Consider the following 13,433-nt stretch of genomic DNA (forward strand, 5'->3'; position numbering starts at 1 on the left):
CACAGCTATGAAATTAATATAGTCTTACAGTGTTCGCAGTGTGCTAATATATTTACAGTCGTGTGCTGACTCACATGTGGTGGCAAGCTTTTGAATTGTACATGTGTGGTGAATCCTTCGGAGTCAGGACGCTCCTCTAGGCTAGTCCGTTCATAGACTGCGAATCCACATATGGGCATCTATGCGCAAAGCAACAGCGAGACTGAGTTTCTGACTCTGAGTGATTGACCTGATCAAAGACCGGCCCGTGTGGTCTATGACAACACCTATTTTACAGAATGCCGGCCGCATTCATAAAACCTTTTGTGAATAAAAACAAATATAAAATGCGGTATTTTCATGAAGAGTTGCCATTGCCCACTTGTAATTATAGTGGCCTGCAATGCCTCCCCGCACCTCTGGACCCTCTAGTAAGGCGACTTGCCCCTGACTGCTCCCGAGTCCCCTGCATGATGGGGCTGGCTGTATTGTCATGACTCACCCCGCGTGTCTTCTTCCCCACTGACTGCCTCCTCTCCCCCGCTGACTGCCTCCTCTCCCCCACTGTCTGCCTCCTCTCCCCCGCTGACTGCCTCCTTTTTCCCACTGACTGCCTCCTCTCCCCCGCTGACTGCCTCCTCTCCCCCACTGACTGCCTCCTCTCCCCCACTGCCTCCTCTCCTCCGCTGACTGCCTCCTCTCCTCCGCTGACTGCCTCCTCTCCCCTGCTGACTGCCTCCTCTACCCCACTGACTGCCTCCTCTCCCCACTGACTCCGCTGACTGCCTCCTCTCCCCCACTGACTGCCTCCTCTCCTCCGCTGACTGCCTCCTCTCCCCGATCACTTCCTCCTCTCCCCTGCTGACTGCCTCCTCTCCGCTGACTGCCTCCTCTCCCTGATCACTTCCTCCTCTCCCCTGCTGACTGCCTCCGCTCCCCCGCTGACTGCCTCCTCTCCCCCGCTGACTGCCTCCTCTCCCCAATGACTGCCTCCTTTCCCCCACTGACTGCCTCCTCTCCCCCGCACACTTCCTCCTCTCACCCGCACACTTCCTCCTCTCCCCCACTGACTGCCTCCTCTCCCCCGCTGACTGCCTCCTCTCCCCCGCTGACTGCCTCCTCTCCCCCGCTGACTGCCTCCTCTCTCCCTCTCACTTCCTCCTCTCCTCCGCTGACTGCCTTCTCTCCATGACCCAGTGCAGGTTATTTACCCATAACATGAGCTGGCCAGCATGGTGGCGTAGTGGTTAGCGCCCTTGCCTTGCAGCGCTGGGTCCCCGGTTTGAATGCCAGCCAGGGCACTATCTGCAAAGAGTTTGTATGTTCTTCTTGTGTCTGTGTGGGTTTCCTCTGGGCACTCCGGTTTCCTCCCCCCCAAAAACAAAAAAAAAACCAGAGATAAGTTAATTGGCTTCCCCCTAAAAAAAATTAGTCGTAGACTTTGATACATGCACTACACACGACACATACATAGACATATGACTATGGTAGGGACTAGATTGTGAGCTCCTCCATGGGACAGTAACAATACAGCACTGCATAATATGTTGGCGCTACATAAATTCTTTAAATAAATAAATGAGCTGCATGGTAAAGAGGCAGGCAGTGGGCTGGAGACAGAGCATGGATGAAGCAGCGTGATGGGATAGGTGAGTTATTACAAGGCAGCCACATATTGTGCAGGGAGAAGGGGTAGCAGCAGGCTTAGGGGCCCATTGGGCTACCTTTGGGGGGGGGGGTAAGAGGACCCCGGATCACCTTTGCCCCGGGGCCCCGTGCCACTTACATTGGCCCTGCATCTAACTGGGAGCCATAGCGAGGAACCAGGCGGCACAGGAGGCCGGTGAGGGGCCGATTAGCCTGGAGGGGTTGGAGGAAGCCCCAGGTAGGTATTTGTTTTTACTCATCTCAGGTACTCTGGGCTGTGCTAAGAGATTGTTCACCAGAGGTCATTGCATCTCATTTGTGAAATACCCTAACTTGTCTCTCGTTTGTTGTATTCCAGCTCTGTTGGCAAACCCTTGATCATCGTCCCCTGTGTCATCGCCATTCTCATCCTGGCGGCCTGTGTCACTCTACTGGTAAAGAAGCGAAAGCCACAAAGTAAGGAGGGACAGTGTCGGGCGTTTTGTCAATGTTTGTATAAATCGTTAAAAATAAATAAATATAAAATCAAAAATGTAATGCTCCTGAAAAAAAATGGGAGGAGCTAACAATACAAACACACGCCTAACTATATGAGTTCGTTTTTCGAGGTTTTACAGTACTGGTTTAAACATGTAAATAAACGTAGACCAACTTGTAAAAATATCAAATTAATATCAAATAAATATTACAATATCAAAACAATATAAAATTGCACTTTTGATTTAACACAAGACTCATAAGGTTATTCTTATAATAAGCAATGAGCTGGATAATATAATTTCAGTAAAACATCAAAATGTTATTATACTTATTTACCAATACAAAAAGCTTAAACCAATTAGCCGTCAACTCAAATATAGTACAGAGCTATGACTCATCAAATATGGCCGCCGGCCATGTTACCACAGAATTTGTGAAGACAAGATGGCTGAATCAAAAAAAATAGCTGCTATTAAAATCAAAATGGCTGTTTATTAAAATCAAAATGGCTGCTATCAAAATCAAAATGGCTGCTATCAAAATCAAAATGGCTGCTATCAAAATCAAAATGGCTGCTATTAAAATCAAAATGGCTGCTATTAAAAATCAAAATTGCGCAGTCAAAAACCAAAATGTGCTATCCAAAATAAAATGGTTGATGTCAGCTATACCATTCAATATGACAAACTTAGGATGACTCAGTGGATATAACGACTGGGCGTTGCCCCACAATTGATATGCAATCAACTATAAATGACAGGAATTTTACTTCTGTCTACACTTTAACCTCCGCTGGCCTGTGTTACTACACAGATCAAGCGGGTAACATATATATATAATTTTGGAATCAAATATCTATTGAGTCATCCTAAACCTTGCTAGGCGTGGTCTGCACATACTGCGGCAAAATATCAAAATATCAATACTTAGGGGAGGTAGCTTGAAATCTAGCTTTTATCCAAAACTGAGTTAAACAGCCAGTTATCAATGAACATATGGTAAATCCTATGGGAGTGGTTTCCAATTTGCAATTTTGGAAAAGCTCCCCCCTTTCGGATAGTTATATAAACTATCAAACAACGAAATTCAATCAATACATCATATGTTCAGATATTCTGCGCTGTAATAAGCCATCTAACTAAAGTGGTTATTAATAGTTACCAAGATGGCCTCTGGGGCGTATTCCTTTAGGCGTGGCCGCTTGTGATCATTCAGATGGCATGGATTCCCCTGTGAGCCCTCTTCTGCTGGTGATCTCCTGATCTGAATGAACCCTCTCATCTTATTCCCCTCACTACCTATGGCCCTGCCCAGGAGATTAAATCTTCCAGCCTATCACAAGGCAGTGGGAGTGATCAATGGGAGTTTTCTGTAACTAATCTTTAACCCAAGTGTAATCCTGGATTTCACCCTCTGGAGGTGCTGTTGGCTAACTGATCGCATTCTTACTGGGATATTTTGGAAAACTTGGAAACATTTTGACTATGTTTTATTATAGCCCCCAGTGAATAAATCAATGTTATAAAAATTCATATCTTATGGATAGCTGATCTGGATGGGATCACTGGTCATTATTCAGGATACAGTGACCTTTTCTATCATATCCAAGATAGATTTGATTTTATCCAAAATCATAGTGCCATATTTAAAAATTACCATGGATTTCTCTTTATAACACCTTATAAATGTCAGCAGAGTTTTATATCTCTATCCATTAATATGATGGTCTATAATGCAACAAGGGTAACATTTCCATATCATCCTAGATATAGTCATTCAAAGAACGTTGATATTAACCCGTATACATTTTCACATTATGACTGGTTTGTCCAGCTATAAGAAAAATAAAGGTAACATTCTCACTTGATATGTCATAATACATATATGTGCTGTCTGCATTCTGAACTTAGATGGGGAATTGTAATATGACTTTATACCTTTTTAATATGAAAATCGTTGGCAGCAACCCAGTATATTTTTCCTAAGTCTTGTTTTTGTTTTAAAACTCAGTAACCTTTGGAAGCACAAATATTGTGAAAAACAAACCCCCATTCAAGGCTTCTTATGCATTCAATGTAGCCAGGTTTGAGCCATTGTATACAGATATTAGTCCACCCTTAAACAAAACCAGTTAAGATTTATCTCTTTCATTGTTCAAGTAAGGTGAATGGGATTACCTATTGCAAACATTACAGCAGCTGGCTGCCTGTTACTAATAGCTAACCTCACTTTAGAGACACAGATTGTGCAATTCAGCATTACAGGATACATTAAAATAAGCCATATATATTTCTAAATATTCAATGCACCTATGTTAACTATAATAACCATGATCATCAGAAAGTCTTTGTCTTCTGTACCTTAGGGGTAGGAAATATTAGATTTTATTCCTATTTGATCATGTACAGTTCGGTTTATCGGAAAAACGTTATTCCGTCCTATGGAAATCTCGACACATCCCCCTTTTTTCCATAATGTTTCACAACGTGTGAACTTTCTGGAAAGAACAACAAGGATTATTAAACGTTTTATGTTTGCTTCATTCCTGTGGGAACGCGTTGTGAATAAACTTTGTTTTGTATTTGTAATCCAAGTATGAAAGGGAAAAATGGACTTTAAAACATTGTCTTCATCACATTGAAGTTCATGTTTCGCGCTTCAAGGAAAATAAACTTGGCAAATGGTACTCCGGCTGTAAACAAACAGGTTTCCTCTTGTTGCAAAGGTAGCAAACAGCGACTGTAACAGCGATGAACTGCTTTGGCCTTTGGTTCAAACAAAAGGATTTTCCGGATCTGCTTCAAGATTTGAACAACTCACTCCTGTGAGTATTTGATGCGCAACAGGTATCAGACTTGCGTCTCCATCAAATGGACCTCGGATACATCAGCTCGTCATTCAACGACACATCGCGGGTTTAGGCTCATCTGGACCCTCTAGGATGGGAACAGCTATCTGGTCATGATGAACTCCGCGGTATCCGGTAACCTCACGGATGCTGGATCTGGCATCACACTTAGCTCGGCACTCTTCCCCAAGATTAGGACTGCGTAAAGGATGGCAATCGTCAGGTGGGGCATCTTTGCGCCGGTATGAAATCTTTGTGTCTAGTAGATATTAAACACATCATTATGTATACCTGTCAGGAGAAAAATAATTTGTTAGGACACATTTCAAGATTGCTCAATTCTCCGCAACTGTGAGTTAGGGTGACATATACGCAGTTGATTAATATGTACCCATTTTTCAACAAAATCATCCCCCTTAGGGATTTTAACCTTGTAAACCACAGGAGACAATCTATCAGTGATTGGATATGGACCTTTCCATGAAGGTAGGAACTTCTTTTCCTTTACCTGGTGTCTGGCAAAATTATACAGATAAACGTTGTCATCAATCTGATACTCCTTTTGTGTAGTTTTGAGGTCATAGTACGTTTTCGTACTGACTGCGGCTTTCTCGATGTTTCTTTGAGCAAATGCAAAGGCATGCTGGAGGTGTCTTCGTAAGTTCTCCACATATTGATGTGCAGTAGTTGCATTCATCAAGTTATGATCTGTGGTTTTGTAAAGCAAATGCTGGGGTAACACCATCTTTCTACCTGTGAGCATCTCAAATGGAGAAAGTTTGGTTGCTGCGCTTGGAGTAGCTCTAATAGCCATAAGAACTAGTGGCAGCTTGACATCCCAGTCTTTACCTGATTCGCTAACAAATTTTTTTAGGATATTTACAATGGATTGATTGTAACGCTCCACTCCACCACTAGAGGCTGGTCGGTAAGCTATGTGTAGCTTCCGTTTTACTCCTAGGATTTCCCACATTTTGGTCATTACTTCACTGGAAGTGACTTCCGCGATCAGATTCGATGCGCTGGGGAAGACCAATCGGGAAAATACGTGGTTAATGAGCAGTGATGCGCACATACTAGAACTGCATGTTTTACTCGGTAGACATTCTACCCATTTAGTGAACAGGCATGTTACGGTTAACATATACCGGTTTCCTTTTGAAGATGTTGTTACTGGACCAATAAAATCGATCTGGATGTCTGACCATGGCATGGCTATGCCTCTTTTCATCAGCGGTGCCCTGTGAGTGGGACCTTGTGGCTGGAATTGAGGGCATATCAAGCACCCTTGGCAATATGTCCTGACATCCTGTAACATGTGTGGCCAGTAAGCGTAGTCCCTCAATAACTCATACGTTATTTTCTCTCCTCGATGACCAGCTGTCGGGGCATCATGAGCATGTTGTAACATCAGACCCCGATATGCTGCGGGTACTACCCATTGCGTAATACCATTTTTCGAGGTTCTTATTAGCAAGCCATCCTGTAATGAAAATTGTGACACACCTTTCATCAGAATTCGTAATTCTTCGTTGTCACTGCAGTCTTCCACGGTGATGGGATAATCCTGTGGACTTTCAATATGTTTATAAAACAACCCAATAATGGGATCCCCCTTTTGGCTTGCAATGAGATCCTCACTAGGAGAATCTTGACCCCACATTGCCACACTGGGTTGAGACTCCTTTTGGGCCTGCCCCCTAGTGGTGACATTTACTTCGATAGTTCCCATGAGGTCATTGATATCCAAGATTTCACCATCAATGGCTGCTTTCTTAGCAAGGGAATCTGCTAAATCGTTCCCATCTTTATCAGCGCCAGGGTGTTTCGAATGACCCCTTACCTTTTTCCAATAAATGGTAAGACCGTGGGTATTAACAAGTTCATCGATTTTACAGAACAATTTACCATGTTTGACTGGCTTTTTGTTACTCCTTGTCATGCTAGTTCTTTTCCAACTGGGAAAATATTCCACAAAACTGTTCCGAACATATTCAGAATCTGTTATCAAAACAAACTCCTTAAGATCATGTTCGATAGCCATTTGTATAGCTTTATACACGGCAGCAAGTTCTGCGACCTGGCTACTTTTGGGACCAATTTTGTATCCCGCAGATATCTCTGGAAATATGTTATTCCATACGATCCCGATACCTGCAACCAGCATCTTTTCATCTCCTTCTGTGTGAAAAGAACAGCCATCAACATATGCACATGGTAGTGATTTGCAATATTCCTCTTCATATGATTTATATGGAGATAAAGATTGCTCTTCCAGAAAATCGTTTTCTGGTGGCTCATCTTTATGTTCCACATGGGTGCAATCATGGAGTTCAGCTAATCCTTGAGCTACTGGGTTTTTAGTATCCTGTTTATATTTGATTTCCAGTGGCCATCCCATTAGGGACATTGTCCATGCGGTTATCCTGCTGTTTGACAGGTTCCCTTCTTTTATTTGATCACTTTGTAAATATTGTAGTGATTGGTGTGCAGTTTCCACAATGATCTTTTCACCTTGAATAAAACTTCTGAAATATTGCAAAGCCCACACAGTTGCTAATAATGCCTTCTCGCAATTATTAAATTTGACTTCAACTGGTGATAATGATTTGCTGGCATAAGCAATTATTTTATTCAGTCTTTCTTGCTTTTGGAAAAGAACTGCACTTACACTCTTGTCGGTAAAACCTGTTTCAACATAGAAGGGTTTACCCCCTTCTGGATAAGCAAGGCATGGGGCCTGTATGAGTTTTGTTTTAAGCTCAGATACAGCTTGTTCATGGCACTCATTCCATTCCCATTGTACTCCTTTCTTTAGTAACTGCAATAGCGGCTTTGTAATCTCAGCATAGTTATCTATGAACTTGCGAGAATAATTCATCATCCCCAGGAATGATCTCAGTTCCTTGAGATTTGTGGGGGACTTCGTATTTTTGACTGCTTCCACTTTCTTTTTCTGTGGATTAATTCCTTCTGCAGTAATTTCATGTCCTAGGAAATTTACCTTAGATCGGCACCATTGAGCTTTCTGTAGGGAAAGTTTAACACCTGCTTCTTTTAGTTGATTTAATACATATACTCAACTCTGAAATATGTTCCTCAAAGATTGTACTTTTGATAAGGATATCATCGACGTAAGTTAGGGTACCTCGTTCTGCTGCATCAGGCATTGCTTTGTGCATGAACACAGCAAATTCGTGGCCTGCGTTGATATACCCGAAAGGCGTACGGGTCCACGCAAATTGTCTATTACCGAATGTGAACGCCAGTTTGTATTGATCCCTTTCATCCACTTTAATTGTCCAATATCCTTGTGCGCAATCAAGGGCTGTGAATATTTTAGACCCTTGGATTTGCGCCAAGCATTGGTCAATGTATGGTACAGGCCAACCAGACATGTAGACACGTTTGTTTAACTGTCTCAAGTCTGAGCATAGACGGAACTGACCATTCGGTTTGAGGATTCCGAGTACTGGATGGTTGAAGGAACTGTGTACTGGTCGGATAATACCTTTCTTTTCCAGGTTCTTAACTATTTCCGATAGTGACTCGTAGGCTGCTAGCGGAAGTCGATATTGTTTGATAAACACAGGTGGTGCATCTGGATCAGTCAGGATTCTCGTAACATGCAGGTTAGTCTCCCCGCAGTCATAAGAGTCCTTGGCAAACATGTCCTGGAAATCCCAGAATAGTTGCCTTAGCTGCTGTCGTTCTGATTCATTAGAACATCCATCAGCTATAGAGAGCTGTTCTTCCACCTGTTCCTGAAACTCTGGGAAAATCTCAGGTTGACCTACCTCATAAGCTTCTTCAAGCCTATTAGTTAAGTCATTTGGGGTGTAACATGCTTGATCCTTACCCTGCTGGAGTGATTGATACTCACTTTCATTGATCTCATGGTTAAAAATCAATGATGTCTCCTCGACATGACATGTACCTTCCTCAGGACTGAAAGGATAAACAGAGTATATGCTGAATAATCCTTCAGGTGTTGAGAAATATTGTTGGTCCACTATTTGTTCTTCTGTCAAATATTCATCAGGTATTAATCCAATGACTTCATTTTGGAACCCAAAAGTATAATATTCTGAGTCAATGGCTAAGCCAATCATTGTATTCTCCTGTAACGTGATACTATGAGGGCTCATGTTTTGCATGACCATATATAATGGTTCCTGATGAATATTTATTAGGGGAATTGGTTTTACCTTCAACCCCAATTGTTGCATCCGATTGGATAAACAAATCAAGGCATCTGCATTTCTCATCTTTTGACCCTTCTTTACTCGAATGGGTAAAAGAAATGATTTACAACCTTCAGGGATTTTTACTTTTTCAGCGACAGTGATATCGACTGCATATGGTATTCGCTGTCCCCATCTCAGGGCTTGTTCTCTATCCTGGAATTCCTCTGGGTTTCCGGATAATTTGGACCACAGAACATCATTAACCAGATCAACCTGTATGGCAAATCGATGAATAATATCGTTTCCTAAGTACATTTGGTACTGTGGTTCCTTTAACACACTGAAGACATGTTTTGCAGATTTATTTCCTAGAGACACAGATAAAATGCATTTTGCAATCACATTATGACTCTGGTTATCGTTATCCAGATCGTGGATCCATTCCTGTGTGGAAATAAATTTGATTACTTGAGGGTCTGTAACCTGCTTCAGCAGTCCTAGGCTTATATAGCTGGCCTCAGATTTGAGATCCAACTTGGCATATTTTACCCGAGTAATATTATTTACCTGCACGGGAACCAGCACATTGTCATTGGTTTTTTCGATTTTGACCAATGCTTGTGTATGGCTGGTTATGCCTGCCCCTTCCTGACTTCCCCCTATGAAGGCAATAGTTAATACATCATCTTCCAGAATTATTTTATCAATTTTATCCTTTTGGATATTTATGATATGGAAAGATGTATCAATATTTTTTTCGGGTTTACCGTTTTTCAGGATCGTGACTTCTGGTATCTGACTGTTCCGGAAATGGATTTCAACAGAGTTAGGTCTTTCCTCAATCATATGGCAGCTGCGTTGCGACTGTGCATTGCTGGGGCGCTCAAAAGCAATTGGAGTATTGACTTGAGCCCATATTGCTTCATTTATGAAGTCAATTATGGAATTTAGTCGTTTGAGCAAATCGATTCCAATGATTAATCTATCATATGGAAGATCAACAATCAAAGTTGGATGTTTAATGACCCTTTTACCGATCTTATATGTCAGCCAGGATGTGCCTTTTACTTGTAAACTATTACCGCCAACGCTTATCAGCGCACCGTCAAAGGCTTTTAATATTGGCTTCCTTTGTGATGAATCCAAGATCTGCTGGTAATAGTTAAAAGAGAGAATAGTGACCTGGGAACCGGTATCCAGTAAACCTGGGATCGGTCCGATACATCCATCTTGTAGATGGGTATCGATAAAATACCGGCCATCTACCTGTTCAAGATTGCAAAGAAAATTGGAATGTTTTTCCATTTGTTGCTTCAGAGAATGATCTCTCTGTAGCGTCAGGGTATTAGGAACTTGTTCCTCCTGATTCTGCCTGCAAGGCATTTGGGTTCCCATGGGTTCTACCACTGGGACAATCTGAACAGAGGGTACTTCACGCTCTGGCTCAAATGACACAATATCACACATTTGTGGTGAAATATCAAGAACATTAGATTTCCCTTCCTCGACCTGGGGTAGGTCGGTACATTGCAAATAATTTTCATTAATCGTATTTAGTACTGTCATTTCCATTTCCGTATAGTGATTTGTCTCGGTTTCCTTTAGTTGGCAGAGCTGGGCCCTGCCTCCCCAGCTAAAAAATCCTCATGCTTTCTTCCTGCAGATCCCTGAGCCAACTTACCCATCATGTCACTTAGTTTGTTCACTTGATCGACAAGCTGATCAAACCTGTTAGGTCGGCGAGGGTTCTAGTTCCGGGGATCATTTCTGTTCCCTGCGGGTGATCCACTCCTAGATGAGTTAGGGGATGATCTACCCCTAGGTGAATTAGGTGGGTCCCGTCTCCTTTCCCACTGCTGCCTGGGTCGGTTATCCCACCGTCTATATCCTTGGGGACGCCTGTACCCCTGGGGTTCTCTATATCCCTGGTAACCTCTGTACCCCTGGCTACCCTGGTTTCCTTGGTAACCCTGGTATCCTTGATACCTGCGATTAAACCGAGGACGGTAGTCCTGGTTTCCAGAGCCTGAGCTATCCCTATCTGACCCTTTAGGATTTTGGGGCCTATTTTGATTAGGATTTTGTCGCTGTCTTTGGCCCTGCTGGGTAGGTACTTTTGCAGGAGGTATTTTCATCTGCTGGGATTCAAGGTTTAGGTCTGCTTTTACTTTGGTTTCTTCTACTCTGCGTTCTGGGTACTTTTTGTTGTTTCTCCCACTTACGTTGGAACTCCCACTGATATTGAACAGCAGGGTTGCTGAGGTAACCATTTTCTCTAGGGGGTTTCCGAAGTCTAATTCATTGGCTATGCTTAACTTTATTTGGGTAGGCAATGCATCATAATATGCCTGTTTAAAATCAAGAGACTCCCAGTTAGGATTCCGATATGCTAAACTGTAGGAGTTTTTTAGCACGGAAAGGAATTCTCGGGGGCTCTGATCGGGTCGACAAGTAAGTCGATACACATCTCGTTTTGCTTCTGAGATAGTACGATACGGCCCAAACTCCAGCTTCACTTCGTGTGAAACTGTTTGCCATCTAATGATACCCCGCTCTTTAAATGAGGTGAAATAGTGGCGGTATCTGTCATCAAAAACCCATGGGAGAAATCTGATCCTGTCTGCTTCAGACAGATTTAAAGAGTCCATGGTGGATTCATACAACTCTAGGTGGGATGCTATTTGCGCTGAACCTTTTTTAGTGAACTTTGGCACAGCGGTGTTTAAGAATTTTATGATGCTGGCCGAGCTCTGTTTTTCTTGTGGGTACTGATTATTTCCCCTGTTTGAATCCCCTTTATACGTACCTTTCCCCCTTCTTGGTATAGGGCTGGATTCTCGCTTTCTCTCATCAGCCTCGAATTCATCTGAATCAATATCAGCAAGGGAGTCGTGACCTTTGTGGGAATCGTCATACCTAGGGGCCCTCATTTGCATATCTCTCTCTGGAGAGGAATCCAAATGTTGATCTTTAGGGACCCTTGTACTGTCATCTATCATGGTATTCATAGTTTTACATACCGCCTCCATACGATCCAACATGCCTTGCCATTTTGGGTCATATGGAGTGAGTACTGGCGGGCAAGGACTGGATATTCTGTCAGGTTCGGTTGCCTGTTTGATTTTGAAGTACTGCTGTTGTAGTTCTTCAAAATCCTGTTTAAGTCTGTGATGCGCTTCACGATTTCGTTCAGCGTCTTTTTCCAGACTTTTGATCACTGCTTCCCTGTCTGACATATCAATCATTAATTGGTCTCTATCAGCCCTCATAACCTGAATACTTGATTCCATATCATGTAACTGAGAGGTTAACGATTGGACGTTTTCCTCCGTTTCTTGCAATTGGGATATCAACTGTACAATCTCTTTTTTTCTAGATTGTGAAAGGATATTTACTTCTAATAACCCATATAACACAGAAGGTAGGGCACCTAACAACCTCTTCTTCAGTTCGGAATCTGAAGTTATTGTGGTCATACATGAGAGATAATGATCAAACGTACCTTTAGATTGAAATATACAATCAACTTCCTGTTTTATACATTTTCTTATTCTGCCTATCCAGTCATCTACTTCCTCATTATATTTTAGCTGTATAAATACGAATTCAACAATTTTCCGGAACATCTGTTCCAAATGAAGTTCTGAATCACTACTTGCAGCACTCATGATTCAATAGAGCCAATGCAATAAAACCAGCTCAATAAAACGTTTTTACGCTGTTTAAACCAGTAAGGGAAAGTAAACGAATCTCGCTGGGGCCTCCAATATTATGTCGGGCGTTTTGTCAATGTTTGTATAAATCGTTAAAAATAAATAAATATAAAATCAAAAATGTAATGCTCCTGAAAAAAAATGGGAGGAGCTAACAATACAAACACACGCCTAACTATATGAGTTCGTTTTTCGAGGTTTTACAGTACTGGTTTAAACATGTAAATAAACGTATACCAACTTGTAAAAATATCAATTTAATATCAAATAAATATTACAATATCAAAACAATATAAAATTGCACTTTTGATTTAACACAAGACTCATAAGGTTATTCTTATAATAAGCAATGAGCTGGATAATATAATTTCAGTAAAACATCAAAATGTTATTATACTTATTTACCAATACAAAAAGCTTAAACCAATTAGCCGTCAACTCAAATATAGTACAGAGCTATGACTCATCAAATATGGCCGCCGGCCATGTTACCACAGAATTTGTGAAGACAAGATGGCTGAATCAAAAAAAATGGCTGCTATTAAAATCAAAATGGCTGTTTATTAAAATCAAAATGGC

General features: G+C 41.9%; 2 protein-coding genes across 2 annotated transcripts in view; one reads left to right on the plus strand and one right to left on the minus strand.

Annotated features, from left to right (window-relative positions):
• Positions 1-13,433, plus strand: part of LOC137561360 (uncharacterized) — a 122,987-nt gene that overhangs the window by 90,969 nt on the left and 18,585 nt on the right. Inside the window, exon 5 of the mRNA XM_068272659.1 lies at positions 1,985-2,082. Within this exon, the coding sequence (XP_068128760.1) occupies positions 1,985-2,082 (98 nt within the window). The remainder of the gene's footprint in view (positions 1-1,984; positions 2,083-13,433) is intronic.
• LOC137562090 (uncharacterized) lies at positions 10,890-12,431 on the minus strand. Its single transcript, XM_068273430.1, has one exon. It carries the CDS (start codon positions 12,429-12,431, stop codon positions 10,890-10,892), a length of 1,542 nt encoding a protein of 513 aa, XP_068129531.1.

The sequence above is a fragment of the Hyperolius riggenbachi genome, chromosome 1 (assembly GCF_040937935.1).
Source record: "Hyperolius riggenbachi isolate aHypRig1 chromosome 1, aHypRig1.pri, whole genome shotgun sequence".
NCBI classification, from domain to species: domain Eukaryota; kingdom Metazoa; phylum Chordata; class Amphibia; order Anura; family Hyperoliidae; genus Hyperolius; species Hyperolius riggenbachi.